Raw genomic sequence first — 26,119 nt, 5'->3', positions numbered from 1 at the left:
GGCTCCACGCGCCCCCGGCCCCGCCGGCTGCGCGCCCGGCGCTCGGGGCCTGCACGGTGCGCCGCGCAGCCCCGGCCCGTCTCCCCGGGCAGCCGCAGGACGCCGGGCGGCGCGGCGGGGGGCGGGGGCGCGGCCGCGGCCTCGGGGCCGCTCCGGGGTGAGCGCGCGGCCCACCTCCCCGCAGCCCCGCGGGCGCCCCGCCGATCCCAGGCCGGACTCCACGCCCTGCCCCGGCCGCGCTCGGAACCCCTGAGCCGCGCTCCCCCCTCGGAACTCCAGCCCCCGTCCTCCCGCGGGATTCGAGGCCACCGTCCTCGGAACCCGGGACCTGGCCCGGCCCTGCCCTGACCCCGCCCCCGCCCCTGTCCTAGTGCTACCCCCCGCCCCCGCCCCAGCCCTGGCCCTGCCACCTTCCCACCCCCAGGGGGCAGCCCCCCCATCCATCACTGATCTCCCCCTCCTTGCAGGGGCCCGAGCTGGAGCAAGGAAGGGCGAGCCGCCAGAGGAGGCCAGAATGGAGCTGGGCGAGAGGAAGAGGCTCTTGCCTGCCTCGCTGGAAGGAGACGGGCGAGAAGAGAACAGTCAGTATTGTCCTTGGCGCCTGTGCTCCCAGCGGCCCCGGGGGGGCCCCCACGGTCGGCCTGCAGGGCTGAGCACCGGCGTTGGCGTTGCAGCGCGCCGGTCGCCCTGCGTTTCTGTGAAAATGGGGCGGAGCGCCGTTTGGGCTGTCCGCGCCGTCCTGGCTGTCCGCGCCTTCCTGCTGCTCTGCTGCCCGCTGTTCCTTCCCGCTACCCTGTTTTAATTCCTGTAGTGTGACCACCGGGCTTAATATTTTGTAGTATAAACTTTCTGACTTTGTTCTTCAAGACCTGTTTTGGTGTAGATGTTAGGGTCCAATAATTAATTAACACACGCACAGACACAATCCCGCTGGGACTTTAACTGATTACTTTGACTCTGTAAATCGATTTGGGTGAGAATTACCATGGGCAGTAAACATCGAGTCTTCGCGTTTAGTTAATCCCTGTCGGCAATACCGTCGTCTCAGTGAACGGTGCCTCTTCGATTCACTCCAAGACGCCCCACGTGTTTCGATGCTGCCGTAGATGACAGCTTAAGTTCCATTTTCTAGTTGTTTCTAGTATGTAGAAATACAGTTGATTTCAATTTACCGACTTGCTTTTTGGTGACTTTGCTAAACACACTAATTCTAATAGGATATAGATTCCTTTAGATTTGTCACATGCACAGTCATCTGCAAATCTTTTCAATTTTTGTACATTTCATATCTTTTGTTGCATTAGCGCATTGGCCATCTCTTTCAACATGACGTTGACTACAGGTGGGACAGTGACATCTTTTCTTTGTTGCTGTTTTTCCCAGGCTCGGGGGAAAGTGCTCAGTAGTCCACCGTGAAGTGTGATGTTGCTATAAGCTTAAAAGGGGTGTGCTGAAGCGGAGGGAGCCTTTGTGTGGCCACAGGCTGGGCGGGGAGCTGGGCGAGGGGAGAGGGGCCTCAAGGCAGAGCTGCACCGAGGGCGAGGGCGAGGCCAGGGCCTTGCAGGCCGGGGGGGGGGGGTGGTCTGGAGGGCGGGAAGGGCAGCCAGGTATGGTCAGCCCTGAGGCAAGGCAGCTGGGGGGGCTGGGCGATTCCCCCCCCTCCGGTGTTCCTGGCATTCAGAGGGCCTGTTTGCCTCGATGTCCTCCTCTCTTTTGCAGAATTAAAACGAGGAGTTCCCCAAGACTCAACTTCTTCCCCCAAATTAGACAGATACAGACTAGCAAGACAGTTGACGGAGAGAGCCATCAAGGTAAATGCTCTTTGGGGCCTGGTGGGGGGGGGGCGCTTTTTAAAAATGGCAATTGACTTTGGAATGTGGAGAATGGGCCTTGGCTCCTGCCCTGGGCCCCGGCCTGGCCCCCACGGCTTCTCCTGAGTGACTCTGACCTCAGCTGTGCATCGGAAATAGGGAACGCTTTCCAAACCGGGAAGGCGCGGACGCGGGAACCGTGCAGGTGTCTCCCCCGCGACCCTGTGTGGCTGCGGGCCGTGGGTGTCGGGTCGAGGGCGGACGCTGCGTTAGTCCCCCACGGCCCTCGGGGCGACGCGGTGAGGACGGACGACACCCGCGTACGCAGAGGGGGTCTGCGCCTCAGGACGGCAACCCCAAGCCACGGCTCAGGGAGCTTCTGGGGCAGCGCCCCCCCGGGGCGGGGAGAGGCTGTACCCTTCGCGGCGGCGGAGCGCCCGGGTCTGGGGGAGAGGAGGGTGGCCAGTGTTCCTTCACGGAGCGGCTGTCTCCACGCCGGTGCCCTGAGCACACGGAGAGCCGCGTCTGGGGAAGAGGCTGCATTCCGTCTGCATCGTGTGCCGGGGCCGTCGCTCAGGGGCAGGGGCCGTGGGAACCCCGAGAAATCCAACGTGCATTAGTGCACGGACACGCACTTGCTCCTTAATTTTCTCTGAGGCACACAAGTACACACGCATGTGCACACACGTGCGCATCTGCAGGGTACTTGCACACATGTGCACAAATGTGCACACACGCACATACACACATGCACACTCACACAGATGCACACGCGTGCGCACACATACACGGGGCACAGCACGGCAGTGCGTCTGGAGAGAGAAGCATGGCCTGTGTAAGGTGTCCTTGTCAGCAGCAGCCACCGCAGAGGTGACAGAGGACGTGTCCATCATCCTTGGTTACCCACCCCCCTAATGCTGGTGGCCTTCTGTAATTTCTATCGCCGCCCATCCTGGGATTGCAATAAATGGAGCCACGGCAGCTCAGGAGCTCTCAAGGTTTCTCCTGAGACCTGGAGACGTGTGAGCATGTTGTTCACGAACGTCCCTCTGAGCGCCGCTGGAGCTGCGTTTCTCAAGCTTTCATTTCGCAGTATTTCTGTCGAGATTCAGTCGAAAGTATTTTATAACTCACATTCTTCATGGAGCAGGGGTTACTTACAAGTATAGTTCTTCATTTCTGTGCTGGTGGGTTTCTTCTAGTTCTTGTTGCTGCCGTTGTTATTGACTCGTAGCTCGATTGCATCGTGGCTGAGAACGTAACCTGCATGATGTTATTCGGTGGAAGGTGCTCAGACTTGCTTTCTGCCGGCGTCTCGTTGGTTTATGTGAACGTTCACAGAAACTCCTGCGGAGCAGAGGTGGTTCGTGTAGTCCAAGTCTTGGTCTCCCGGCTCCTTTGCTCTTTGTTCATCACTTACTCAGAGAAGCGTCTGAAATATCCCGTTATGCTGTGGATTTGTCTGCTGTGCTGTTCTGTCTGTTTTCACCGTGCAGAAATAACGTATGGCCCCTCGGTAGGCACCTAGAAATGTAGGTTTACGGGGAATTGACCCTTTAAATTGTGGAATAACTTCCTTTATTTCAGCGACGTTAATTCGTCCCAGTCTGTTTCATCTCAGATTTAGCTCCTTTTATCTTCTCCCTATCCGTAGGCTTGTGCTTTCATCCTCTCGTAAACATCATAAAGCTGGATTTTAAGAAATCTAGCTGGCGGCCTTTCCCTTTTAACGGGTGCGTTTAGTGTGTTCGTCGCGTTAAGCTCTGGCATGTGCAGATGCCCCCGTGTGTCTCCGTCTAATCTCGCTCCTTGGGTCTGTCCTCTGTGGACTGATTAGCTTTAAAGTCGTGTCTGTCCTCTCCTATACGTTAGAGTCTTCCCTGTGTTTCCGTTCATTCTGTGGCTCCCTGGGGTGCTGCATTCTGCTCACTTTCTAAAATCAGCCAGTCTTTCTAAAGCGATTCGGTTTGACTGCAGTCCCGGGGCTGCGGGGCTGCGGGGTGCGGACGCTTGCAGGTCCTCACCCCACCTCTGCAGCATCCCTGCTGGGAATGGGGCTTGTCCTCCCCCCTCCCCCCGTGCCCTGGCACACGGGCCTGTTGGGGCGTGAGGGCAGCTCTGGGTCACTTTCGGAGTGGAAGGAGCCTCGGGGAGGCCCCCTGGCTGGCCAGGTCCTTTGTGGGAGCTGGAACTTGGACTCACAGCGTCTGGCCACAGCACGGAGGTTTGAGGCGGCCCGCGTGCGGGGAGGGGGGCGGGCATGCACATTCCCCCGTAGCTGTCACCGCGTGAGACGTGAGAGATCGCCGTGTGCTCAGCTGCCTAGACCCCCACTGAGTATCTCAGTGTCTGTGGCTAGGAGCCCAGCAGGCCCTCTGCTCGGGGCGCTCAGGGCTGGACCAAGTGCCGGGCTGGGCCGGCGGGGGAGGGGCCCGCCTCTGAGCTCTCTCACTTGTTGGCAGCACTCACGTTCTGTGGCCTTGGAATTGGTGGCACCTTGTGCAAAGCCAGCGGTGGTGGGAGGGGCTGTGCTGCCCCGAGTCTCTGACCCTGGACCTTCTTCGAGAGGCTTGTCTGATTAGGTCTGTCCCACCCCAGGAGAATTAGGTTAATTCAAAGCCAACTAATTAGGGACGCCTGTGAGTCCTTCCCTAACGCGCTGGCCTGCTCCCACAAACTCGGGAGGCCCTAGCTCGCCGCCGACCACACGCCCATTTCCTGCCCTGTGAGCACGTCCAGGCTAGTCCTCAGCGGTGTAGGCCCAGGGGCTCGGCGAGTGCTCCCCTGCTGCCCTGTCCCTCGGTGAGGCCACCTCACCAGCGGCCACCTCCCCGCCTCGTCCATAGACAGCTGAGCTCGTTCCACAGCGAGGGGCGGAGTCGCCAGTGTTGCCTGGAACGCTCTCGGCACGTGGGCCATCTGGCCCAGCCTGGCCGGCTGACTGCCTCCTCCCTCCCCTTCCTCAAACCCCGGGCACGCACGACCCCCAAGCACGAGGGATGGTCACCTCTGTAGAGAAAAGGAGGTCGCAGAGCACAGGTTCTCAGGCCCCGTCACCTGGCCATGCCTCCTGTGTGTGTGTGTGACGGTGAGTGTGTGTGTGTGGCGGTGAGTGTGTGCATGTGTGTGCATTGCGTGACGCTGCGTGTGACACTGTGCGTGCGTGTGTGACGGCGTGTGCATGTGTGTGCGCTGCGTGACGCTGCGTGTGACACTGTGCGTGTGTGTGTGTGATGGCGTGTGCATGTGTGTGCGCTGCGTGACGCTGCGTGTGACACTGTGCGTGCGTGTGTGACGGCGTGTGCATGTGTGTGCGCTGCGTGACGCTGCGTGTGTGTGACAGTGCGGGTGGCGCGTCCGAGCGTGCGGGCCCCACGAGGGTGCGCACGCAGGGGCGGGCCGGCCCTGCTCCGCGTCCGGTTTCCCAAGGCCCCGGGCATTCCGCGGGCGGCCGTGGTGCCTCCCCAGCGCAGTCCGTCTCATTCCACGCGGAAGGGACTAACCTGCTCTCGGCCGTTAACGAGACCGTGCTCTCGCTTTGAGGAAAAGAAGATCTTCTTCCTGTACGGACACTACCCGGTGGTCCGGGCCGCCCTGCGCAGGAGGGGCTGGGTGGAGAAGCGCGTGCACACGCTGCCCCGGGCCAGCACGCATGGCGACGAGGGCGAGGGCGCGGCCGGTAGGTGCGGGGCCCTTGTCTGCGCGCGCGCCTGTCCCCGGGCCCCGAGGCCGTCCACACCGCCCTGCCGGGCCGAGGCGCCCCGCCCGGGGCCCCACGGCCCACGCCAGGCCTCCCCGGCGCTGCCGCGAGCGTCTGCGGTGCAACCCCGGCCGTGACACGCCGGCGCCTCCCCGCGTGTTGTTTGTAGAAAGCAAGCATGCCGAAGGCAAAGAAAACCAGGAGGTGCCTTCGGAGAACACGGAGGACATCCACGACGTGATGGTAGGTCCCCACGCGTGACCGACCGCGTGAGCAGCCCGGGGCTGGGCCAGGACCTCGCCCCGGCGTCACACCCGCCAGCCCCAGGTGCCGGCCGGCCGCGTCCTGGGGGAGGGCGGCCAGGCCTGGGCCACGCCGTGCCTCTTGACCGGCCGCCACGGAGCCGGGCTACGGGGTTGGGCCGCCCGGGTCACGCGGGGCAGGACGCGAGTGCACGCATGTCCCCGTGCGCCCACGTGGAAGCCGACCGGCCGCGTCTGTGACTGCGGAATCCCGCGGGAGAGGCCCGGAGCAGCCCCAGGGCCCATGGGCAGCAGGCGGGAGAACGTGCCCCTCACCTGGGGAGGCTGCAGCCACGAGGACGGTGTCACGCTGGCCACACACATGGACCGTGCTGCGGCATGCAGCCCTGCTCGGCCAAGCTCACGGGACCGTGACGTCAGCCAGGGCGCGGAGCTGCCGCGCCCTCGGGAGGAGAGAGACTTAGACACGACCTGGCGCGCTCACCGTGGGAAAGGCTGGACAGGCCGCCTGCTGTGACTCGGCGCCTGTCCCCCGAAGTCACCGCAGGGGCAGACCCGAAGCAAGGAACTCGGGCCACGGTGACGGGCGGGCGGGGCAGGGGCCAAGATGAGGCAGGTCGCCGAGCGCATTTGTCGATCGGCTTCTCTAAAGGCCAGCGCTGGGTGATGCTGGGTGGCGCCCGCGCGCAGTGCCGGAGGGCCGGGCCCCAGCCGGCCCTAACAGAGCGGAGGTGATGGGCCGCGCGCCCTGGACGCCGGTCTGCGGGGACCGACCTGGACGTCGGCACCTCGCCACAGCTCGTCTCCGGGGGGCCTGCGCTTTGGAGAATGTTTTCCTTCCCTTGTATCGATTTGGCCAGAGCTTTGGATTTGGCCAGAGCTTTGGACCAAACTGGTGCCATTGTTTGTAAACACAAACGCACAGAGGCCGAGGACGCCGAGGACACCGTTTGCAGCTTAAGCCCCACGCCCCGGCCCCTGGCTCTGGTGGCCCTGGGCTCATGTGCTGCGGGAGTGGGCAGCGGGGAGGAGCCCGTCCCCCGGGGGTGCAGGCAGGGGGGCTCCCGGGCAGGGGGCTTGCTGCTGAGCCCAGAGCCCCTGGCAGCCCCACGCCCGGGGGCTCCCGCAGCCCAGAGCCCGAAGCCCCACGTGTGCTTCGTGCCAGCAGAAACCCCACGGGGCCGCAGCGGCCCCCGGGGGCTTGTGTGGGACGAGCTACACACGGCTGGAAACGACACTGCCTGTCATTTAGGCCCGACTCCCTTTACTCTTGGCCACGTCGCCGTCTACGGTGTTGATAAAGGTGTTTTTCTCGCCAGTCCAGGCTGGTAAAAAACGAAACGCCGTACTTCCTCTGGACTATCAAAAGGGACGTCATCGACTGCCACAGCTTGAACTGTGACCAGATGCTGAACCACTACGGGAAAACGGCTTCCTTCACCACCAAGGTGAGCGGGGCAGGTGGTGGGGCGGCGTGCGGGGGGCGCGGGGCGGCACCTTGCGCCCCGGAACCCCGGCGCCCCGCGGGAGAGCCGCTCGAGGACCAGTCACCTCAGGGTTCGTCCTCAGGACTGCCCCGGCCGTCCCGGCCAGGGGCCTCTGCCCGGCGTCATGTCCAGAGTCACTTAGCACCCGCCCCACCCCCCCGGAATCCCGCGTGGGCCTTTGCTGAGTCCCCGGGTGGCCTGGGGGCCGCAGGAGCGCCCTCCTCTGGGCGCGCAGGCCAAGCGCAGGACGGGAGGACAGGGGCAGCAAGGGCTCTGCAGGGGGCTGCGGCTCCGCGTCCGCCACACCTGGCTCTTCCTCGCCTGCCCTCCTTCCAGCCCCCAGCCCCGCCTGGAGGCGGTGGCCCCACATTTACCCCACGGCTAGTTCATGGGAGGGGCCTGCCCGGGTCAGCGGGGCCTACGGGTACCCACTTGGGACAGGTTGGGTAAGGATGATGTAGGGGTCAGGGCCGAGGCTGGATGCTGTCCCCAAGGCTCCCCGTGGGGTCTGTACGTCCTAAGAAGTCTTTGGCCACTGGCGACCTTCACCGCGTGGGTGACTCCCGCGGGCAGCCCAGGGTGACCAGGCTCCCCAGAACCCCAATGCACTCAGCGCCTCCCCAGGCAGGGCGAGGGGCTGGACCCTGGGCTGCGGGCCCCCCTGCCAGGGGTCTAGCGGTTACACCATGTCCAGGGGCCAGCGTGGTGGGCGTGCGCGTGGGCCGTGCACCCCCTCACCCCTCCCCCAGGCCAGAGCTGCGGCCCTCAGGGACCGGGGAGGGGACCGCAGCACCTGCCAGCCCGGATGCCCTCGGGAGGCCCCGCACCTCCTCGGACCCGCCAGGCTTGCCGCTGACCTGAGCACGAGCCCAAGGCTCTGGCCGGCATCCTGGGTCACTCGGCCACTGGGACCAGCCGGCCGGGCCGGGCCGGGGGCCGGGAGGGTGTGGAGCCGGCCGCGCCAGCGGGGGCCGCTCCTGGGAGCCCCGAGGGGCCGGCGGGCTGCAGGCCTGACGTGCCGCCGTCTCCGGAGATCGGGCTGTGCTTGAACCTGAGGAGCCTGCCGTGGTACGTCCAGGCCGACCCCGACACCTTCTTCCCGCGCTGCTACGGGCTCTGCAGCGAGAGCGAGAAGCAAGGCTTCCTGGGTAAGTGGCCGGCGGCCCGCGCCCCAGGACGCACACGCCGTCACAGGCCCTTGGCCGCAGGGCTGGGGACCGGGGTGGCAGGTGCTGTGGGGGGTGCCTGGGTCTCAGCTCCAAGCACGTGGTGAGGGCCGGTCCAGGAACCTCCAGGGCAGCAGGGGCCAGGCGGGAGGGGGAGGCGTTGTCGGCCAAGGGGGCCACAGAGCTGCGTGAGGCCGGCCTGGGCACGGTGCTGGGACCTGGTCTGAGCATCGGGGCAGCTGGGGCAGCTCTGGCCTGCGGCCGAGGGAGGGCTCCTGGAGGCCACAGGGGAGAGAGTGAAGGGCGGGGGCGCGGGGTGGCTAGGAGCGGCCCATCTGGGGGGCCTTTGTTTCCTGGGCACCCGACAGGGGCCGTGGAGACGTAGCATCTGCCAGCACCTCTGCCCCAGGAGCTAGCAACAGGGCGGGGGTGAGCAGTGCAGTGCAGGAAGGGACGAGGCCGGGGCCCGGTGGGGGTGCGTGGGGCGGGGGCCCATAGGGGAGGGGCAGCCAGGCCAGCCAGGGGGCCTGGGCAGTGCACCTGGGTGTCTGCGGGCCAAGGGCCAGCGGTCAGGCCACGAGCTCAGGTGCATCTGTAGGATGGAGGGAGGAGTCTCAGTGAAGGCCCGGGGGGAGGCTGCTCAGGGAGCTCGGGTTCCGGAAGGTTCCAGGGGGCAGGAGCTGCTGGGCAGCTGGGCATCGGGTGGGGCTGAGCTGAGGCTGGCCTGGGTCTGGTGGGAACTGCAGTCATGTCCTGCACACCGGGCCTGGGCTGGGGCTGCTCGCTCGCAGAGGCTTGGGGGAGGGGAGGGAGCTTACACTGGGTCTGCGGGACCCAGGGCTTCCCCCTTGCTGGGCGGGTGCTCAGGACCCTGGCCGTCCACACTGAGGGCTGTGGAGGCCGGCACGTCCCAGGAGGTCAGCGAGGTTACGGGGGGGGGGGGGGGTCCTTCCAGGGGACTGTGGTGCAAGGCGGAGGAGCAGGGGAGGCAGTCTGGAGGCGCAGGGGGCTGCGTGGGTTCTGCCCCGGGCCTGCCGCGGGGTGGGTCGGGAGTGGGGGTGGAGGCGGGGTGCGTGGGGCAGGGCTGTGCGGCCCACGGAGGGCTGTGGGGGCGGGGCGCAGGGCCCTCGCCGGCCGTGGGACACCCAGGCTGAGGACGGCGGGCACCGGCCGAGGTCCCGGGCCCCAGCGCGGGCGAGGGCGAGGCCTGGGTGTCCTTTCAGATGACTTTCGGCGCACGGTGGCCTCCAGCATCCTCAAGTGGGTGGTCAGCCACCAGGACAGCAGCAGGAGCAAGGCCAAGCGTGGGAGGGAGGAGGCCGGTGGCAGCGACCCCAGCAGCGAGCCGGGCGAGACAGGTGAGCATGGGCCCGAGGCCGGGCCGGCCGGGGACAGAGGCAGAGGCGCGGCGGGCTGCGTGGTAGCCACCCCGCCCGCAGTCGGCCCCACCAGGCCCCACGGAAGCTGGTGGCAGGGATGGCACCCCCGCGTGGGGCAGGGGGCGGGCCTCGTGGTTTGAGGCCCACAAAGCCCCAAAAAGTCTTAGTTGTCGTTCGCTTCAGCGAAGCCTTTTCAGGCTCATAGAAAGGCTGAGGGGGTGCGGAGAGGGCCCGTGCCCCCCGCCCCCAGGAGCAGCCACAGCCTCCCCCACAGCGGCCACACCGTCTGCGTCCCCGCCGGCAGGATGAGCGCTCCCGGGGCTCCCCGCCCTCGCCAGCGCTCGCCGGTGTCGCTGTTTTGGTTTGTGACTCCGTGACAACACAGGATGTCGAGCACCTCGTCGTGTCCCTCCGACCTTTGAACTATGTGGGGCTCAGGCACCAACCCCCTCGTGCAGCTGAAAATCCACACATGAGCTTGGACTCCCCCAAAACTTCAGCCATCCCTCTGTATCTGGGGGGGATTAGTGCCAGGACCCCAAACCACGAGCGCTTGAGTCCCGCCTAGAACGTGATGTAGAGCAGAGCATGCGATGCCAACCGCGGATGGAAAATACCATTTAGACCGGGACGCGAGGGCCAGCTGTGTCTACTGGAAAAAGCCCACGTGTAAGGACCCACGTTCTCCAAAGACCGGCCGTGCTGTTTGTCACCTGCGTGTCTTCTTTGGTGACCCGTCTGTTCGGCTCTCCTGCCCGTTTTTAGATCGCATTGTTTGCTGTCTTACTGTTGAGTTTCAAGAGTTCGCTGCGTGTCTTGGACCACGGCCCGGCGGTGTCTCGGGCGTACTTCCTCCGCGTCTGTGGTTCGCCTCCTCGTTGCCTTCGGCAGAGAAGTTTTAAATTTCAGTGCAGTCCGACTGGCCAACCATCCCCTTCACGGACGGCGCCTCGGCGTTGCTCCGAGGGGCACCGCCACGCCCAGGGGCACCACCACGCCCAGGGGCACCGCCACGCTCCGAGGGGCACCGCCACGCCCCGAGGGGCACCGCCACGCCCAGGGGCACCACCACGCCCAGGGGCACCGCCACGCTCCGAGGGGCACCGCCACGCCCAGGGGCACCGCCACGCCCAGGGGCCGCTCGGTTTCCCCCGGTGTCATCTTCTCGGAGTTTCGATAGTTTCGTGTTTCGCGCTCAGGTCTGTGACCCCTTCTGAGTCAGTTTCCGTGACGGCCGTGAGGTGTGTCCCTGCTCTCCTTCCTCTTTTCTGCATGTGATGTCCAGCTATTCTGGAACCATTTGTTGAAAAGACCGTGTTCTCCCTCCGACCTGCCTTTGCTCCTCTGTCCGAGGTGACTGGCCACGTTATACATTGCTGGTCCATAAAGTGATGGACTATAGTCACTTATTGGTTCCGAGAGTTTTTCTGGGTAATTCTTTCTTATTTTCTGCATTTTTCCCATGTTTTCTGTAAATAAAAGCAGGTGTCTTTCTTCCTTCTCAGTCTATAGATCTCTTATTTTATTTCCCCGTCTTATTCCTTTGCTTGGACTTTCAGTACAGTGTCGAAATGGAACAGCGAGAGGACACGCATGTCTTGCTCCTGACCTCAGTTCTGCACTGTCCACTCTCCTGACCCCGGGGGCGGCCTCAGGGTGCTCGCCATCAGGAGGCTGCCAGCCGGAGCTGTCTGCAGGTGCCGAGGCGAGCACGGCCCCCTCTGCCCCCCGCTTGCCGCGTTTCCACCACGAGGCGGTGCCGGATTGTGTCTGATGCTCGTTCTGCGTCTACCGACACGATCGTGCAGTTTCTCCTCGTCAGCCTGTCGCTCTGACGGATCACAGTGATTCGTCTTCTCACGCCGAACCCGCCTCGCACACCCGAATAATCCCCACCTGGTTGTGGTGCGTGAGTCTCACACGTTGCTGGACTCGACACGCTAACGTGTCGCTGAGGCTTTCTGCACGTGTGCTCACGAGAGACGCCGCTCCGAGGTTTTCCTCGTGCCGTCTTGGTCTGGTTTTGGTATCGGGGTAATGCCGACCTCGCGGGGTGAGTTACGAGTATTCCCTTCGCGTCCGTCCTCCAAAAGACCAGAGAATTGGTGCAATTTATTCCTTAAATGTTTGGTAGAGTCCAGCAGGGACCCATCTGGGCCCAGAGCTGTTTTGGAAGGTCATTGATTATCGATTCGATTTCTGTAACTGACGTAGGCCTACTCGGATTGTCTGTTTCTTCCTGCGTGAGGCTGGCAGATTGCGTCTCGCAGGGAGTCGGACCACCTCACCTAGGTTACCAAGCGCGTGAGCACGGAGTGGTTCATGATGCTCCCGTATCATCCTTTCATGTCCACGGGACCTGTAGTGGTGTCCCCTCTTTCACTCGTGACATTAGCAATCTGTGTCCCCTCTTTGTTCCTATTGGTCCGGCCAAAGGCTTATCAATTTTATTGATCTTCTCAAAGAACTCGCTTTTGGTTTCGTTTATTTTCTCCATTGATTTTCCGTTTTCAGTTTCATTGATTTATGCTCAGTTTTTTCTTTTCTTCTGCTTACTTGGGCTTGACTTGTTCTTTTTCTAGATTCTTAAGGTGGAAGCCTGGGTACGTGACCTGAGATCTTCTCTTCTGCCAGACGCATTTGCTGCTGTAGATCCCCTCTAAGCTCTGCTCAATTTTTTTTCAGTCTTGTTCTCTTCGCTTTTCAGCTTCCGATGATTCTGACACACCCTCTAGCTCAGAGGTCTTCCCTGAGCCCTGTTCCGTGCCCCCGTGAGCCCGCGAAAGGCGTTCTGCGTTTCCGCGGCCGCGTTTCAGTGTCTAGCGTCTGTTTCTGGTTCTTTCCGAGGGTTCCCGCCCTCCGCTCGCACGCGCGTGTGTTCTGGCATGCCGCCTGCGTCACCCTACAGGCCTCCCTCGTCAGACTCGCGTGTGACAGCTCCAGCATCCCTGCCGCGTCTGCTGCCGACGCGGCTCTGTCTCTTCAAACTGTGCGGTGCGCCTTGTCATCTTCCCTGACAGCCGGACGCGGAGTACCAGGAGGAAGGGCCCGCGGTGACTAACCCTGGTGGCGGGTCGTCGGGCGCGGGCGGGGGCTCCGTGGTCCCACCCCCCGGCTCAGTCTCCAGCGCGCCCCGCTTCGCTCCGGGACTCCACCCACGCGGGCTTCTCCGTTCTCTCCTCCCCCCTTGCTGGGACAGGGGGCTGGTGCCAGTCGGAGCTGACAGTTTCTCTTCTCCCAGGTTGGTCAGGCTCTGTAGCTGTCCCCGCGGAACCGAGGCCACTCTTCGCTTTGGGATGGTTATTTACACTTTTTTCTCCACATGTTTCGAATGCGCACTGTAACCTCCGCAGCAGGAGCCAGGCCTCCCCTCTCCCAGTGGCGCCTTGGCGGGGCCTCATTGCGGGCGCGGTGTCCCCCACCCCGGGGTTTGCTCAGCCAAGCAGCCTGCCCGGCGCCGTGTCCTGGGCCCCACCCCACAGCTGCCGCCTCCGGACCCGGACGACGGGCCCTGCCTGCGTTTGGGGGTTCCCGAGGCCCCTGGCGACTTGACTCATGGGTCGCAGAGGGACCGTGAGATGCCCTGTGGGAGGTCCGCGGTGCGAGCAGCCATAGGAACCCCAGGAGGAGCCCTATGCGCCCCGCCCCCCGCTGGCCACGCTGTCCATGGGGCGCACCGAGGGCTCAGGGTCCGCACTCTGCGGACAGGGGCGAGGAGGGCAACCCCGTCCCCGCCCGGGGGCGGAGTCTACTCGGAGGGTGTGGGGGGCTGGGAGGGGTGCGGGTACCTGCCCAGGCACGGGCGTGGCATCCAGGCGGCCAGCCGGTGACACAGCGGGGCGGGTGGCCTTGTCTGCTCCCCGGTAGGGCCACTCTGTGTGCCTGCGTTTGGGTTTCAGGGGCCGAGAACGCCACCTCGGAGCTCACAGGCCTCTCGGAGCAGCTGGTAGACACGGCGTGCAAAGTGTGCCAGGCCTACCTCGGGCAGCTGGAGCACGAGGACGTCGATGTCGCCGAGGACGCCGCCAAGGGCCTGACGGAGGACGAGTGGAAGGACCTCACCCGGCAGTACTACTCCCTCATCCAGTAAGGGGGGGCGGCTCAGAGCGGGGGGGGGGGGGGGACGCCCGGACGAGAGCGGGGCCTTCAGGGACGTCAGGATTTGCCTGCGGCGGTCCAGCCTCTGGGACGTCGTGGCGCCTGTCTGGGCATGTGGGGTGCTGTGTGGGTGTCAGGTCGCCGTCTTGGCATGGGGCCCCTGCTGACTAACGAAAGGATGACACCCCCCACCCCCCGGCAGCATCTTGAGGAGGCATCCCCTGAAGCTCCTCCCACACGCCGCGTGTGTTCCACCTCGTGTGACCCCACAACGGCCACAGGGTCGGGCAGGCCTCGAGCGGGCTCCGGGTCGGGACTGGCCCAGCCACTGCCCGGCCCAGGCCTCCCGCCTGCCCACGACCTTCATCGCCCCTCGCCCGCGGCTCTGAGGCTGACCCTGCTTCCCTCCTCTCTCCCGCGGCCGAGTCCTACCCAGGCCCGGGGGTCCGGTGCCCCGCACGCAGCCAACTGAGGAGCTGGCACCCCGTGGCTGAGGGGGCAGACCAGGGGAGTCAGGGCTGCGTCTTGGGGAGTCTGCCCACAGCCACACGCACCCCCCAGGCCGTCTCTGTCCCTCCGTCCCTCTGTCCTGGATTGAGGAATGTTTTCTCTTTTTCGTGGAGACAGACCGCAGTAGGGGGCCCGTAGTGCACGGCCGTGTCTGGCTCATGTGCACACCTGTGCCGCCTCCGCCCAGACAGAGACACAGCATTCCCGGCCCTGCCAGGCTCCCTAGTAACCTGTCCCAGGCAGCGCCCCTCGGGCCGCCCCAGGTCTGATCCCCTCAGCCAGCCTCCCGCGCGTGGGCTCTGCGGGCTGTGCGCTGTGGCCACCAGGCCCACCCACGTCGCTGGACACAGCACGAGCACGTCCCTGCCCGTGGCTGAGCAGCGTCCCCCATCACCCAGCCACACGGGGCTCCGCGCTGTGCCGCGGGTGGGCCCGTGGGTGACCCACTGTGGCGAGGCTTGCTGCTTCTCTTCTGGGTCACTCTTGGCGGTTACTGTGCGTCTCCGATGACCACCGGCATTGGGCGCAGCTTCGCGTGCTCCCTGGTCGTCTGCGGACCTTGCTCACACCTTGGGCTCGTGTAGAGGGTGGGTGGCCGTGCCGTCCATTGATTTGTAAGCGAGTCTGTCCTCACAGGCCCTGGGTGCTGCTTCCCCCGTGTGCGTCTGGTCTGCAGTGCTCCTGGTGAAGCCCAGTGTTCCGGGACCCAGCAGGGCGGGGCGCTCCACGTCGCATCCCGGCGACCTTCGCCTCTCCAAGGTCACGACTTCTTCTGGGTGCTTCGCTGCTTCTTTCCCCTCCCCCCACGGCTTCCCGCGGTGACTCACTCCGTCGTGAGCTTTGCGTCAGGCAGGTACGGTGCCGGTCTCCAGTAGCAAGAGCCGGTGGGAACTCGCGTTTGCCCCAGCCCGGGACCTGCCACGAAGGTTGGATGACAACGCGGCTGTGGCGTGTGTGCGGTTGCTCGCTCGCGTGCCCTGGAAAGGTCACAGTGGTCGGGCGGGTTTTCCAAACCCTCGTGCTTGCCAGGCACTCTGCCTGCCCGGTCCCCAGGACACTGAGCGACCTCCAGCTGTGTCTGAGGCCCTCCCACTTCTGGCTTTAGTTCTGCGGTCGTTTGCTTTATGTGTTTTGACGCAGGATAGTGCCGTCCGTCATTATGTAGTGACGTCGTTATGGAGTAGTCCCCGTTAGCTCGGTTGTCACTACCTCCTGCCTTGAGTCCTGCCCCTGTGCCAGGCTCAGCCCCGCCGCCTCCTTGGGCGTGATGCGTGCCAGGCACAGGGCCTTCCCGCCCCTCCTCCCCCTCCGCGGCTGGCTTTGTGTTCTGAAGCGGGTCTCCCAGAAGGAGCATGTGGCAATGGCTGGGTCTGGCTTTTTGCCCAGCCTCACAGCGTTTTCCTGTTAATTGGCGCGTTGGTCTCATTTCCATGAAGACTCGTTAATACGGTTGGGTTTAAATCCGTTTTCTCGCTCTCGTTTTCTGCTTATCCTGTTTGCTCTCTGTTCCGTCATGCCTTCTCGTCTACCTCCTTGTGAATCGGTCAGGTATTTCTAATTATTCCATCTCATCTCCAGCGCCAAACACTTTGACCTAATACGTCTGTGTGTTTGGCGGTGCGCCAGGTGTCACAGGCTGCATCCCCCCCCCCATTGCAGGGCCCCTCACATTTGCGTGTTTGCCACACCCGGGTCGCCAATGCCGTGTGGCCCTGTTCCCCGCTGTGCGGTTGTCACGTGTTACTTCCACGTAGGTGCATGCCCCACGGCACGTGGTCACCGTTGCTGCCTTAAATGACCGGCGTCCTCTGCGTTTATTTTTAGGTTTACTCTTTCTGCTTTTTTCCCCCCCTGCAGTTCTGCGAGTCCTTCTGAGATATATATATATATTTTTTTTTCAGCCTGAAAAAATAATCTGTCGTCCCCGTAGCTGTGCTGTGCTGCCTTCACCTCCTCAGGGCGTCTGCACACAGCAGACTCGCCGGCCGGCCGCCCTCCCCGGGCTCCGCAGAAGCGTCAGTTACTGCAGCGTCTTCCTGCTGAAAACTGGCCATCGTTGCCCGTCTTATTACGGCTTTCTGGTCCCTCAAGCTGCCTTTAAAGATCGTCTTTTTCTTTTCGGTTTTAGAAGTTTGGCTTGAAGCGTAGACGTGGTTCTCTTTGTGTTCACTGTGTTGACTTTTCGGGCATTTTGTCCTCTGCGGGTCGTCCTGGACGGAGTCTGCAGAGTTCTCGGCTTCATCTCTGCAGGTGGCCCTCCCGCCGCTTCCCGCTTTCCGGCTCCTCTGCTCGGCCCCGGTCGCCCGTGGGTGCGAGTGGGCGCGACCGCCAGGAGGCGTCACACGTGCCTCTCTGCTCCACACCGTTCTGTCCCCTCTCTCCCTCCAAGGCTGAATTTGAAATTTTCTGCCAGTTTTGCTCTCCGTTGTGTCCGGCCGGTTTTTAACTGCGGCTCCCAGCTCACCTTTCTCGTGTTGCCTCTGCGCTTCGAGTGAAGTCAGGTTTTTCTGCCTCCTCCCAGCGTCTCTCGTGTTTACTGTACGCCGGGCCTCGTGCGAACGTGCTGTCCCCCTGCTGGAGGGTCCACACGGTCCCCGGCCGCGTGGGTGGGGCGTGAGCTCGTGAGCAGGGCTGGGGTGCAGCCTTAGGACATTCAGCTCACCCTGGTGTCACATGTCTCTAGAGTGGAACTCACAGGCGTCTGCTGCAGGCCCCTCCCTGGGAGGACTGGCCTCCTCAGCGCCACGAGACGGGGGCTTCGCCTCGGCTTCTCAGCCAGTGTCCTGTGCTCTGGGAGAAACTGGCAGTGTGTTTGGAGCACTTTGTGCTATGTGGCTTCCCAGACTGAAGTCCTTCTGCTTGTGTCACCCAGATTTGGCCAATATGCCCCAGGCTGAGGCAGCTGAGCATGCGGCTGGCCCGGGGCAGCCTCTCCGAGTCTGGAGCGGCGGGCCACCCCGTCCCCCTTGCGCCCACAGCACTCCAACGTTTCTAAAAACATGACGTTTGTAGTTTACCTGTTTCTTTCCCACTTGTCACAGTGGTCACGATGGCCGCGCTGTGCTACCTGAACCAGATCCCCTGAGCAGGTATCTAATTACTTTATTGTGTCTCCTGTATTTGGCCTTCAGATACGCATTTGTTTTCGTCTTTTAGGGTTTGCCCCCAAAATCACAGTGCTTGGTGCTGTCACTCATCTCCAGTTGGAATGTCCAGCGCCTCCCGAACGCTGCCAACACCCACTGACCCCACGTGCACCCTCCTCGCTCACTGTGCCCCTCATTTTTTATCACAATATAGGTTTTTCCAAGTTTTTACTGTGGTAAAATATACAACATCAAATTTACCGTCTTGACCATTTTTACATGTACAGCTAAGTGGTATCACATACATTTACGTACGGTGTGTGACCCGCCATCTCCGCAGCTCTCTCGGTCTTGTGAAGCTGACTCCGTGTCCCCATTCAATACTCCACGCCCCCTCCCCCTCCCCCTCCCCTGGCCTCCGCCCCACCACCCACTTCCTGTCCCACTGTGTGGGCGGCCCACACCTTGCTTGTCTCCTCACCTGCCTGTTGGGGACATGGGGTGGCTTCCACGTTGCGGCCGTCGTGAATGGCGCCGCCGTGAGCATGTGTGTGAGCGTGTGTCCTCGAGCGCCTGCTCGCAGTGCGGTGGGCGCGCACCCAGAAGCAGGATGGGTCCCAGGCGGTGTCAGTTTCCTGAGGAGCCTCCGCACTGCGTCGCACGTCACCCCGGCAGCTGGTGCACGGAGGGCCCAGCTTTTCCACGTCCTCGCCAGCTCCGGTCGTCTTCCGCTTTTTGCTGGTGGCCATGCTGGGGGGAGGGGCGGGGGGGAGGTGACATCTTGCGATCTGGTTGGTCAGTGACGCTGGGCATCTCTTCACGTGCTTATTGACCATCTGCGATCTTCGGAGAGATGTTTGTTCGAGCCCTCTGCCTGTTTCTGAACCAGGGTCCCACTGTCGTTGAGTTTTGGGGCCCCTCTACCTATTCTAGACGTCACCCCCCCGTCGGAGGCTTGATTTGCACATACTTCTCCCACGTCGGTTGCCTTTTTACTCTGTCGGTATCGCACTCTGATACGCAAACCTGAAATCGTCTCAGAAGCCCAGCCTCCTTTCACCTGTGTTGCCTGTGCTTTGTGTCAGAGCCAAGAAATCATTGTAAAATCAAGTCTGAAGCTCATGCCCTACGTGTTTTTCCTAAGAGTTTCCTAAGTTTGCAGCTTAGAAGTTGTTGAAAACGTATGTTGATAACCTTTATAAGAGTTCTATTGTTTTTGGTTTTATGTTCAGTCTTTGATCCGTTTTGAGTTAATATCCGTGCATGGCGTGAGGTGAGGGTCCAGCTTCGTCCTCTCACACGTGGACGTCCGGTCCCCCGGAGCCGGTGGTTTGAAAAGGCTGTCCTTTCCTTGTTGTTCGGCCTCGCGCCCCTGTCGGAGGCATTTCACGGTGTACACAAGGGGTTATTTCCGGACATGCTCTTCTGTTCCACTGGTCCAGTGATGTCCAATGTCCTCGTGTCCAATGTCCTCGCTGCCTGATTGCTGCACTTGGTAGTGATTTGAAACTAAGACGTGCGAAGCCCCGGCCTCGTCCTTTCTCAGGGTCGTTTTGGCTTTCGGGGTCCCTCGAGATCCCATGTGAATTTCAGGACGGGTTTTTCTGTTTCTGCAGAAAGCAGCCCTGGGACTTGGGTGGGGCCGCATCCGATCTGTGCATCGCTGCCGTTGACAGTGTCCCAGTGTCACAGCGTTAACCTCCCGTCGGTGGGTGTGCCCCTTCTCCGGTGGTTGTGGAGGTGTCCAGGGCCGGAATGTGGCCAGGCTCCGCCCCGGTCCTCCCATTCTCTTCCTCCAAGGTGACCTTGATATCACCGTGACACATGACACGTGCTTCTGCCCAAATACCACCAAGCCAGACCAGGTGTCCTCCTGGGGAGAAGCATGGAGTTCCTGCCTGTGGGAAGGCCAGCCCTGTGTCTCCTCTCTAAGCCAAAGTCGGGGTGGCCCTCGCGTCACGTGAGTGTGCTGGTCTCCGGGGCAGCTTTGCTCCTGTCCAGCGTGGTGATGCCCTCGGCGACCTGGCTCATTTCGCGTGGTGTCCATGGCCAGTCCACAGCCAGGCTCGGCCCCTCGGAGCCGAGCGTCTGCTGCAGTCCCTCCACACGGGGGCGCCCGCTTCCCTGTCCCTGGCTTTAGCGAGGCACCACTGAGCTCAGACAGCCACTTGGGGTTCTGCCTTCCTCCTGCCTTCATCCCCTTGCGACATGGTGGCTTCTCGGGTCGGCCCCACTGCCACTATGACGCGCGGCCTCCAGCCAGGCCTGTAGACAGTCCAGCCTGCAGGACGTTAAGCTGGACCCAGTCCACGTGCGCTACAGCCTGGGCGGCGTGGGCAGGTTGACTCCCGCAGGTGAGGTGCCATCCGGGCACCACCGACCGCCGGACGTACTGGCCCACGAGGGCTGCACTGCTGGGGGTGCCCCACCGGGATCCCACTTTGTCTCCCTGCAGCCTTCACTTGGCCCAGGCACGGTGCTCCTGGGGGTGTGCGCCGTCCGGTCCCACAAGCCGGGTCCCCAGACCCCACGGCCTGGTGGGGAGCAGCCTTGCCAGGTCGTGGTCCAGAGGTCCTTGGCCTGCTTGCTGGGACTTGTCTGCGGCGGCCGAGCGACACCCCCAGAACCTCACGCGCTGTCTGGCTTTTGCTTTGTAGTGGTGAAGCCTTCATTTCCAATTCAAGAAGTCACTATTCGCAGTGCCAGGATCTGCTGAATAAAATCTCGTCTGTGAACCCGCAGACCGAGATCGACGGGCTTCAGAACATCTGGATCGTCAAGCCTGCCGCCAAGTCCCGGGGCCGAGGTGAGTCCCGCGGGCAAGGAGCGAGTCCAGGGCCTGCGGGACGGCCGCTGGGAGCAAAGCAGGTGGGGTGACAGGATGCACGGGGCCCTGGTCCCAGAACGGTGTCTCAGCAGGCGTCCCGACTTGCGGCTGGTCTGCTGGTCGGTCAGGGCGTCCCCGCTGGTCGGTCAGGGCGTCCCCGCTGGTCGGTCAGGGCGTCCCCGCCGCGTCCCCGCTGGTTGGTCGGCGTTCCCGCCGCGTCCCCGCTGGTTGGTCGGCGTTCCCGCCGCGTCCCCGCTGGTTGGTCAGGGCGTTCCCGCCGGCGTCCCCGCCTGGTTGGGTCGGCGTTCCCGCCGCGTCCCCGCTGGTCGGTGCAGGCGTCCCCGCCTTTGGTCCCCGCTGGTCGGTCAGGGCGTTCCCACCGCGTCCCCGCTGGTCGGTCAGGGCGTCCCCGCTGGTCGGTCAGGGCGTCCCCGCCGCGTCCCCGCTGGTCGGTCAGGGCGTCCCCGCCGCGTCCCCGCTGGTCGGTCAGGGCGTCCCCGCCGCGTCCCCGCTGGTCGGTCAGGGCGTCCCCGCTGGTCGGTCAGGGCGTCCCCGCCGCGTCCCCGCTGGTCGGTCAGGGCGTCCCCGCTGGTCGGTCAGGGCGTCCCCGCCACGTTCCTGAGCTAAACGGGCTGCAGTTTTCTTCCGACTTCGATCCACCTCGACACTGGGCTTGCGCCAGCCGCTGAGAGGGCGGGGCTTCCGTGTCCGCGGCAGAGGCGTCCTGCTCCTCCGGTGGGGGGCGCTGGGCCCGCCCGTTGGGCGCGCTCAGCGGCTCTCAGGTTTGTCGCCGCGGCCGCGTGCGCAGGGTTCCTGCCTCACCTTCCTGCATCAGTGGCCACCAGGTTCTCTTCTTTATTCCTGATGGGGAATGCTGTGTCTGCTTTTAACAACAACAACAACAACAAGATTTCAGGGTGGTTTTCTAATGTTATTCACGCTTCCAAAAAATCAGCTTCGGGTTGCATTTTTGTATTGTTCCTTTGAGGAATTTTTTCCCCCTTGGCTCTGACTTAAACGATGTTTATTTCCGATCTTTCTTGTGCAACAGGATTGTGACTTTCCCTCTGAATGTGGCCTTGGCCGCATCCTCTCGTTTAAGTCATGTGATGTTCTCATTTTCCCGAGACTCCAGACCTTTCTTTTAATTTGGATATTCTATGAGCTCCTTGAGTTATTACAAGTCTTTTGTTGATGCTGTCGTTTTAAATTTGCAAATTGGTAAATTTTATGTGTTTTAAAAAAATCAGTTAATTCAATGTTTCTGTGTTCAGCCCTGACCGCCTCTGCTCCTGAAGCGCGCGCTCTCCTGGGCTTCCGCCTGCTGCCCCCCGAGTGCCACCTCCCGGCCGGGGCGCCGCTGCTCCCTGGCCCTGTACGAGTCGGCTGCCGGGACAGAGGCACTGCCCACCGGCTTCTTCCCGCTGCAGACACCCGCGTCCCCAGGGTGCTCATCTGAGCGCGCGGTGCCCCCGGGCCCCGCCTCCGAGCCCCCCGCCCCGCCCCCGCCCTGTTCTCGGCTCAGGGCCACTTCGGCGGCTTTCGCGTTGGCCTAGACTTGCTTCAGGATGACCGGCCTCAGGTTCCTGCAACTGAGGAAACGGGCCTTGCGTTTTCGTGAGGAAATCTCACCTCGGGACTCTGCCGCTTGCGCCTCCAGGCCCCTGCAGAAGGTGGCCCCCTCCACCCTGGGTCAGGCAGGACAGGCCAGGGCGCACCGAGGAACAGACCGTCCCCAAACCCCAGCGGCGCTTGGTGTCCCCTGCGGGCGGGCGTGGGAGGACTGTGCGGGGCGGTGCCGTGGAGGCCCCTCCACCGCCTGATGACACCACTCCCTTCAGGCTTCTGGGTCGTCAGAGAGGGGGCCGGGAGGTCTATAGGTGGCGTTAAAAGCTGCAGCCCAGAGAGATGCAGGTCACTTCTGCTCAGACGTCACTGGTCACCACTAGTCATGTAGCCTAACTTTGGGCATTGAGTGTGAGAAACTATGAACCGTCCTGCAAAGTGCCAGATGTGGGCGAACGTCTCTGCACCCCAGGCCTGCCCTTCCGCTGGCTCACTCCGCTCACCAGACACTCACGGTGGGAGGTGTCCGGGCCCTCGTGGCTGGCAGAGTGCCCGCCGCCCCCGCAGGCCTGCCGGTTCCTCTGGGGCCCGCGAGCCGCCCTCCCCTGTTCAGCCACATCCCCCACTCACTGGCCGCCTTTTAAATGTGCCTCTGCCCCGTCCCTGTCCCTCGACTTCTTGCTGGAGTCCTGGGTGCCGGCCCCTGCTGGGAGAGCCTGGGGGCCGCACTGGCTGGGCCTCAACCTGTGGACAGAGCCTTCCCTGCCCACCTCGCCCCCAGCCATGCTGCCTCGATGGGACCGCCACCCCCCGGTGTCGGGGCGGAGGCTTCCCTGCTCACCGCCAGCCCTGCTGCCCCCGCGGGACCGCCACTGCCTGGGTCTCAGGGCGAAGGCTGACCCGCCCACAGCCCCTGGGGCTGAGCAGCGGCCTCTCGCAGACATAGTGTGCATGAACCGCGTGGAGGAGATCCTGGAGCTGGTGGCCGCGGACCACTTCTCTACCAAGGACAACAAGTGGGTGGTGCAGAAGTACATCGAGACGCCGCTGCTCATCTGCGACACCAAGTTCGACATCAGGCAGTGGTTCCTGGTCACTGACTGGAACCCCCTCACCATCTGGTTCTACAAGGAGAGCTACCTGCGCTTCTCCACACAGCGCTTCTCCCTGGACAACCTGGACAGGTCAGCGGGTGGGGGGGTGCCGCAGGGCACGAGGTGCTCTCCCAGCCGCGCCTGGAGCACCAGGCCGCTGCCACGTGCACAGGCAGGGCACCCCGGGGGCTCGCGGCCCCATTTCTGCCATCACCAGAACCTCAGAGGCGCCCGTGGGGACGCTGAGACTCACGGAGTTAGATGATCTCCGTCCCCAAGGGACAGGCCCAGGCCCAGGCCCAGGCCCGCTGGCCCTCACAGCCAGCGCCCCACACTCCCATGAAGTGTGTGTCTTCAGAAGACCCCAAAAGGGCCTCCGTTATCCTCACCAAGCCCCGCTCTGCTTCTGGGACACGACACTTGCCCCAGGCTGATGGGGAGCCGGGAAGTGGGTCCTGAGTGGGTGTGGTCCAGCCCGGCACCTCCCGACCTGTTCAGGGCGCTGCGGGCCCCTGTCCAAGCCGCTGGCCCTGTCCCCAGCTTTTTTTTTCTTTTGTGTGTCATGGGACTAAAGTTACCCATGGCCACAGGGGTGTGTCTCGCCACACAGCACCTGATGGAAAACTCCCGTCACGTGCAAATGACAGGGTCCACAGCGTGGTATAATCTAGCGGGTGTTATTCGGTTTATGTCCTGTTTGGAACAAGGCCAGAGTAGAAATGAATGAGCTGAAACTTTCACTGTGGGTGAATCTTTCTCGCGAGACCAGCTCCTTGAGGCCCATCTCCCTGCCACGTACTAATGTGGAAACTGAGGCGTGAGCATGCCGTGACTTAGCCGAGGCCCCGGGTTGCTGCCCCGGCTGTTGGGCTCCTGCCCTGCCCCCTGAGCCTGCCTCCCCCGGAGCTCCTGCCGTGGCCCGCAGCCTGGGGCAAGGCCAGGCGGCTGGCCTGACCCCACCCTGCCTTGCAGCGCCATCCACCTGTGCAACAACTCCATCCAGAAGCACCTGAAGAACGCCAAGGACCGCAGCCCGTTGCTGCCCTGCCACAACATGTGGACCAGCGCCCGGTTCCAGGAGTACCTGCAGCAGCGCGGCCGGGGCTCCCTGTGGAGCAGCCTCATCTACCCGTCCATGAAGCGGGCCATCGCCAACACCATGAAGGTGGCCCAGGAGCACGTGGAGGCGCGCAGGAACAGCTTCGAGCTCTACGGCGCCGACTTCGTCCTGGGGCGCGACTTCAGGCCCTGGCTGATTGAGATCAACTCCAGCCCCACCATGCACGCGTCCACGCCCGTCACCGCCCAGCTGTGCGCCCAGGTGCTGGAGGACACCATCAAGGTGGTGCTGGACCGCAGGGCCGACCGCAGCTGCGACGTCGGCAGCTTCGAGCTGCTGTGGAGGCAGGTGAGGGGCGCGGGCCCCGGGGGCTGGAGGGAGCCCCAGCCCTGCCCGGCTGTGCCCCCGACCTCAGGCCCCACCGAGCACCTGGTGCAGGCCGAGCACAGGGCCCCTGCCCAGGGCCTCACCCAGCCCAACCGGCCCCCACCTCCCAGCCTTGCTCCCTCTGCTCTCCACCCACCCCCGCGATGCCCGACCTGGCTGGCCGCGGGTCCTTCTGGGCTGTCTGCCCCTCTTGGGTCTGCAGTGTCCTCCTGTTCTGGGTGGGCACTGTGCCCCCCCCCCCCACCTTCAGGCTCTTTCCAGGGCCTGCCCCCCAGGGAGCCTGTGTCCGCCAGGGCCCAGGCGGCCTGGCTGCTGGCCCTGTGCCCCCGCCTCCCTGGGGGGAACCCGCGGGCGGCCAGCCCTCCTGGTGTGGCTGATGCTCCTCTCTGAGGCCTTGGGCCTGGCCCGCCTTGCGGGAGAGGGGAGCGCCCCTCCCTCACCCCAACCCCGCCCTCCCGGTCCGGTCCGCAGCCCGCCGTGGACCCGCCGCCCTTGCATGGGCCCGACCTCTGCGTGGAGGGCGTCAGTGTGCGGCGGGGCCGCAAGCACGCGGTGCCCGTGCCCAGCGTGAGCTTCCCCGCCCCGCTCTCGGACTCTCAGCCGCCCAAAGCCAGCTGCCCCTCGGCCCTGCCGGACCTGGCGCCGGGACCCCCCCAGGCAGCTGCCCAGCAGGACCCGAGACTGAAGGACGCAAAGGTACTGGCTCCTCGCGGCCTGCCGGACCCCGTTCCGCGGCCGCCGCCGGACGCCGGGAAGCGGAGCGCGCCGCGGCCGCTGGGCGGCAGCACGGAGCCCGCCGCCTGCCGCTGCCCGTGCGCAGCCCGCGAGGCCGGAGCCGAGCCCCGGGGGCGCGCGCTGCCGAGCGTGAAGACGGGGCGAGCTGCGCCCTCGCCGCCGCCCCGGCCGCCAGGTAACCCGGGCTCGCGCCTGCGCCGCGCCCGTCCGCGTCCCCGGCCGGCGCGGCCTTCGGGGGAGCGCGCGAGGGGCCGGAGCGGGGATCCCCGGCGCTCCGGGCAGGGGCGGGGGCCAGGACAGCGGGGTGCCCCTCGCAGGATCGGGCGGGTGTCTGGCTGTCTCGCGGGGCGCAGCGTGAACGGGGCATCGAGCGGGAGGTTTGAGCAGCGCCGCGCGCTGCAGACGGAGACGGGCCCTGGCCGGCGGCGCTGACTCTGCTGCGGGTCCTGACGCCCCATGGCGCTGAGCCCGGTGGCCCGCGGGCCATCCTCGGCCTAGCTGGGCCCGCAGGTCGATATGGGGGGCAGGGTCGCCAGGGTGGCCGGCCGCGTCTGCACCCCATTGTTCCCAGTGGTGCCCGGCACCCAGTGGCGGCCCAGAGAGTGTGTGTGAGGAAAAGGCTGGGCCAGACCCACGTCCCACCTGGCCATGCCCGATGGCACTCGTCCCCTACACCCGCCCGGATCCTGCCCCGCCCGCTGTCCCCGCGTGTGCCCTGCTGGGGTCTCCTCTCCCTGCGGCCCTGTCCCGAAGCCACCCTCTCACGCCCCGTCCAGTGGCCCTTGGAATCCAGGCCTCTCTCGCCCTCCTGTAGGCCCGACGCCTGTCCCGCATTCTCCTTTTTCAGTGCGTTTGTGTGGAAGCGCGGTTTGTGGCTTGCCTCCGCCCTCCCTCATGGTGTCCTTGGAAAGGAAGCCACCTAAATTTCAAGAAAAGTCGGGTTGGACAGT

General features: G+C 64.0%; 1 protein-coding gene across 1 annotated transcript; it reads left to right on the top strand.

The window, feature by feature from the left end:
• The first annotated feature begins 514 nt into the window (after nt 1–514).
• TTLL8 (tubulin tyrosine ligase like 8) lies at nt 515–25,601 on the top strand. Its single transcript, XM_036235898.1, has 12 exons — nt 515–581; nt 1,720–1,811; nt 5,355–5,490; nt 5,681–5,754; nt 7,094–7,222; nt 8,295–8,409; nt 9,651–9,776; nt 13,706–13,892; nt 20,158–20,306; nt 22,834–23,077; nt 23,960–24,395; nt 24,906–25,601. Exons 1-12 carry the CDS (start codon nt 515–517, stop codon nt 25,599–25,601), a joined length of 2,451 nt encoding a protein of 816 aa, XP_036091791.1.
• Nucleotides 25,602–26,119: the final 518 nt, after the last annotated feature.

The sequence above is a fragment of the Rousettus aegyptiacus genome, unplaced genomic scaffold (genome assembly GCF_014176215.1).
Source record: "Rousettus aegyptiacus isolate mRouAeg1 unplaced genomic scaffold, mRouAeg1.p scaffold_m13_p_2, whole genome shotgun sequence".
NCBI classification, from domain to species: domain Eukaryota; kingdom Metazoa; phylum Chordata; class Mammalia; order Chiroptera; family Pteropodidae; genus Rousettus; species Rousettus aegyptiacus.
Note: the sequence above shows the minus strand (reverse complement) of the source record. Positions and strands in the feature narration are given on the sequence as shown.